This window comes from Oryzias melastigma, linkage group LG7 (assembly GCF_002922805.2).
Source record: "Oryzias melastigma strain HK-1 linkage group LG7, ASM292280v2, whole genome shotgun sequence".
Taxonomy (NCBI): domain Eukaryota; kingdom Metazoa; phylum Chordata; class Actinopteri; order Beloniformes; family Adrianichthyidae; genus Oryzias; species Oryzias melastigma.
This window is the reverse complement of record NC_050518.1, coordinates 22,133,591-22,138,826: the sequence shown is the minus strand read 5'-3', so window position 1 is coordinate 22,138,826 and position 5,236 is coordinate 22,133,591. Positions and strand designations below refer to the sequence as shown.

At 38.5% G+C, this 5,236-nt stretch overlaps 1 protein-coding gene across 1 annotated transcript; it reads left to right on the top strand.

The window, feature by feature from the left end:
- Positions 1–1,648: 1,648 nt before the first annotated feature.
- Positions 1,649–3,111, top strand: LOC112159671 (P2Y purinoceptor 1-like). The gene has a single exon (XM_024293894.2). It carries the CDS (start codon positions 1,764–1,766, stop codon positions 2,706–2,708), a length of 945 nt encoding a protein of 314 aa, XP_024149662.1. The 5' UTR covers positions 1,649–1,763; the 3' UTR covers positions 2,709–3,111.
- The last annotated feature ends 2,125 nt before the right edge of the window (positions 3,112–5,236 follow it).

Genomic DNA, 5,236 nt, shown 5'->3' with positions numbered 1-5,236 from the left:
GTTTTGAACCACATGTGTCGTTCATTTCCAATCCCTTTGTGGGCCTTTGTGCATCATGTTTTGCTAAGCAACTAAATTTAACACTGAGATTGCATTGTTTTACATAAACACTTTTAAAATTTCAATCTGATTATAATCAAATTTACTACAGAATCTTGCGAAACTTGTGAAAGCATCAGAATTTGTTTCCTGTTATCAGTCAGGAACTTGTGAAAGCTGATTTTGATATGTACATCATAACAACTTACTTCTAATGAAAATATAATATGAAGTGTCTCTCTCTCTCTCTCTGTGTGCTTTAAAAAAGCGAGTGCTTCCTCCTGCATCCGGTAACTGCAAGAGTGAATCCATATACAGAGTTCGTTGGTTTCATCGATAATAATCATCTTATCTGGATGGTAATTATTCTCCACGATTATCAGGGTATTTTTCAAGCTGCTTCTGAGTCAGCTGATGCCATTTCTCCATACAGGCTCAGTGTGAGTATTTCTGCCCCTACATGTGTGTGTGCGTGTCGCGGATTGGCTGGCGTGCTCGTCAACTGCCCTAGTGGTAAATTCCTGCAGCACCTTTGGAAGATAACGTTTCATGTCAGTGCACTGAGTTTTCTGTATTTTGTGACGAACTGGAAGAGTCTGGAAAAAAAATTGCGGAAACAAAAACAAAGGAATAAAAAAAACAGAAATAAATGGTACATGGTGTATGCTTATATAGTGCTTTCTACCTTCCTTTGAGGGCCCAAAGCGCTTTACAGTCACAGACCCATTCACACATTCACACACACCCCCACACACAACACACATTCACACACACATTCACACACCAATGGTGGCTCCACTGCCGAACATTGGCGCCAACCTCCCATCAGAGGCAACTTGGGGTTCAGTGTCTTGCCCAAGGACGCTTCGACACATGGGTCGGTCAAGGTTTTATATATATATATATATATATATATATATATATATATACAAAGTCAGGATTGGAAACACCACCAAAAGTGGTAGAGAATGAGAGAGCAAAGATCCTGATGGACTTCCAGATGGTAATGAAGAACCAACCAGACATTGTAGTGGTGGATAAAGAACAGAGGAAAGCCGTTGTGGTGGATGTGGCAGTTTTATATATATATATATATATATATATATATATATATATATATATATATGTATATATGAAACGGGAGTAGCACATTCTCAGAGCAAGCAAATTTTGAAGTGGCTCTGATCTGGGAAAATATACTTTCAGAAGAGGTTTTCTTTTATTTTTTGTTAACTTAGTTACCTTGGGGCAATCCATTTTGCGATTACAATGTCATTAATTGGCCATCACAGTCCCTTTAAGAAGGTAATGAATGTTTTAAGTCACATGACCAAGGTGGGCATATTAACAAGCGTCCACGTAACCCCCTGACCGTTGATGCTCCGATGGCAGAGCAGTGGGGATCTCTGTCATCCAATTCAGTCACAAAGTCCTTTACACAGAATGTATTCATATGTTTGGTGAAAATTCAATAATTTGCAACGTGCAAACACACAACCTACAGTTTTTGTTTTTATTTCCCTAAAAATGACTCTTCTTCACTGTACTTCAGAGCAGCAGGTATCACATTTGATGACTCGTACCAGCAATTGGCCCCTCGAGAAGAGTCAGCTTGAATCAGGAAGTCTCAGAGGGAACATGTGGTTTGGCTGTGCTTCTGTCAGGGAAGAAGAGCTGCAGGTTTAGAGCGAGCAACACCTCTGTCCTCTTGTGCTCCAAACAGAATGAACAAATCTTGCACAGGCATCAACTTTAACTTTCAAAGGCAGTTCCTGCCTCCCGTCTACTCCTGCGTGTTCATCGTCGGGCTGCTTGCTAATGGATGGGCACTCAAGTGTTTGCTGCAGAACTGGAAGAAACTCGGATGTGTCAACGTCTTTGTTCTTAACCTCGGACTTGCTGACATTCTCTACCTGCTCACCCTTCCGTTTCTCATGGTGTACTACATCAAAGATGAATGGATTTTTGGACAAACTGCCTGTAAGATTACAAGATTTCTTTTCAGTGTGAACTTGTACTGCAGCCTTGGATTCCTCACCTGTATCAGTGTGTACAGGTACCTGGCCATAGTGCATCCGATGAGAGTGCACGGAAGAATGACTGTGACTCGTTCAGTAGCGATCTCAGCTTTTGTTTGGACCTTGGTGATTGTTCAAAGTTTTCCAGGTGTCTTCTTTCTCAAAACAAATGCAAACAAGTCTGGCTGCTTTGACACCACCGTCACGGAGTACGTTGAGGATTACATGAGGTACAGCCTGGGGTGGACTTTCACCGGCTTCGTTATCCCGTCTGTCATCACACTGGGCTGTTACGGACACATAATTGTTGTTCTCTGCCGCAAAAATAACGTGGATAAAGTGTTAAAGGGAAAAACCCTGAAGCTGATGATCGTCTTGATCGTTCTCTTCTCTGTTTGCTACATTCCCTATCATGTCTTTAAGAATTTAAACCTCTGGTCAAGAGTTCTGCGAAAACAAGACAAATGCTTCGGATGGTTCAATGGGGTCTACATTACACATCAGATGTCTCGGGGTCTCGTGTCTCTGAACAGTGCTCTAAATCCACTGGTTTACCTCTTCGTCAGTGAGGACATAGCTGTTCAGATCAGAAAACTGCACGATGGATTGCGTCAAATTTCTACCTGTCTGTTTACTAATAATCAAAACTAACCTCTGTCTGTCTAAAATATTTGACTGCATTGTTTGCTTTTCTTGCTCAGAGCAAATACTTGTTCTCAGGAACAAGTATTTGTTTTTTTTTTTGTTTGGTTTTTTTCATCACTTTGAAATTTTTCAAAGGTTAACTGCTTTGTCCGTCCGGTAGTGATGGTATAAAAATAGCTCATCAGCCAAACTGCTAACACTGTATTGTCATAGGTTTGCTCTCTCTGCAGTCGTTTTAAAATCATTGCAGGTAAATATAATGAAAACAGGATGGAAAATCTTACTGTTACACCAACATCAGCTTGTGAAATAATGTTTAATCTTTATTTAATTTCTGGTCATTTCCTTAGAATTTGTTCTCGTCAATGTGTTATTTAATTTGCTTAATTTGTTGTCAGTTGTTAAATGTAAAATCAATGTTTGTGTTAATGCTAAAATTAATTGGTATGTCAAACAAAACAAGTATTTTTACAATAAATATAAGAGTGAGAGAACTTTTATTTCAATGTATTTTCTTTCAACTTCAGTGTTTAATCTTTCAAAATAACAGACTTATAAACTGATTCATCCACTGTTTTTTTTTTTTTTTTTTTTTTTTTGAGGAACAAATGTTTTTGGTAGTGTATTTGCTCCAAGGTAAATTCCTTGGTAGAAGATATGGTGCAACAAGATCCTGGAGCTTCTTTAATACCCGGTTCCGGGTCATGAGCAGATGTGTGTCTCCAGCTCTCCTCAATTCTTCGGCTTTTAAAGTCTTTTAAAGTTGCCCACAAGCGACTTTAATCACCAAGCTGCAGCAACAACTACCGCAACGAGGAGAGTTGAACATGGCACCGAAGAAAAATCTTGAAGCTGATCTGGCAGAGCTCAAAACCGCGTTAGCCGACATACAGGCTAAGCTAACCCCAGCAGTTCTCTCTGAATCTAAGCTAGCAGCCCTGCTGGAACTTCAAGCTAAGCTAACACCGCTGCTACAACTGGTGGAAGATTTCCGTCAAGGAAAGGCACGCAACGAACAACAATATAATCGGCAAAATCTTCTGGAGAGGAGGATGCATGACATGGATCAACAAGCACGGATGAATAATGTGATTCTCACATGACTTCAACTACAACCCCAGGTGCGGCCTGGTGCTAGCAGCGCTAGCATGGATGCTAACGGAGCTGCGATGAAAGCTATACCGACCCTAGAGGATCAAGTTGGAGTATTTCTTGCGTCTAAAGGGATTTCCTTGGACCTAAATACTGTTGAGGTCTGTCATCCGCTTCCTCAGAGAAAGAATACGGATAAACCAGCGATCCTGATCAGGTTTGTGAATCGAAAGCACAAGATAGCTCTGATGAAAAAAACGTAAAAACCTGAAGGGGTCTAATGTCTTTCTTAATGAACATTTAAGCAAATATCACGCTGATCTGGCGAAGCATGCAAGAATATTGCGCAGAAAGAAACAGATCCACAGTACGTCGATTCTGAACTCCAGAATCTTTGTGAAACCACTCGGACCACCGGACCTTACGAAGCCTCTGGAAATAAAATCCATGAAAGACTTTGAGAACTGTGAGATTACGCATGTTTGAACCTTTAATTCAAACAAAATGTGAAATGTGAACTCAAAAACCGCTGAATGTGAACTCTGACACAATTCTGAGCTGCAGAACTCGAGAACATTTCCCTTGAGACGAGACCTTCACAGTCTCTCAGTCATAACAATGAAGAACGATTACGTGGCCTTAAACTTGTTCCTAAGCTGTGATGTAGCATTGTTTTTCTGCTCAAATTCCTGATCCTTTTCTGTTCAACTTATTATTTCTTGTTATTATAATCATTCTTTGATAAATAATATCTGCACAAATTGATTTTTTTTATTAGAATATTTTGATTTTTTTTCTCCATTAACTAATGAAGATGATTTTTACGTGCTACTTTTTCTATTTTTATAATCATTCTTTGATTAATACAATCTGCACTAATTGTCTTTTTTTTAATGAGAAAATTTTGATTTTTACTGCATTAGCAAATAAAGATGATTTAATTATTACTTTTTGAATTATCATATACATTTATAACTTTTATTAAACAAGTATATATTATTGCATTGTTTTTGTTCCAAACCCAGATTGTTCCACAGTTTTACTCCACATACAGACACACAAAATTCTCTCCTTTTTTTGCGTATGAAAGGTTATTAAAATTTTCCTGTTCCACGTAATTTATGGTAATCGTCTCTCAGTATAAATAGATTTTAAAGATTATATGGTAATCCATTATTATATGCTTTATATAATATTTGGGCTGTCTGATGAATTTATAAGATCGTGCAGTTTTAGTAACTTGGACTGTATGAAGAGTTGATTTGTGTGTTCCAGGTATCCTACTTTGTAAATAATCCTAACTGCTCGTTTTTGTAACATGTACAATGGCTGTACTGAGGTTTGGTAATTATTTCCCCATACTTCATTACAGTATGTGAGGTAAGGAAGAATTAATGAGCAATACAATGTACGAAGTGTGTTTTGGTCAAGATTGTATTTAC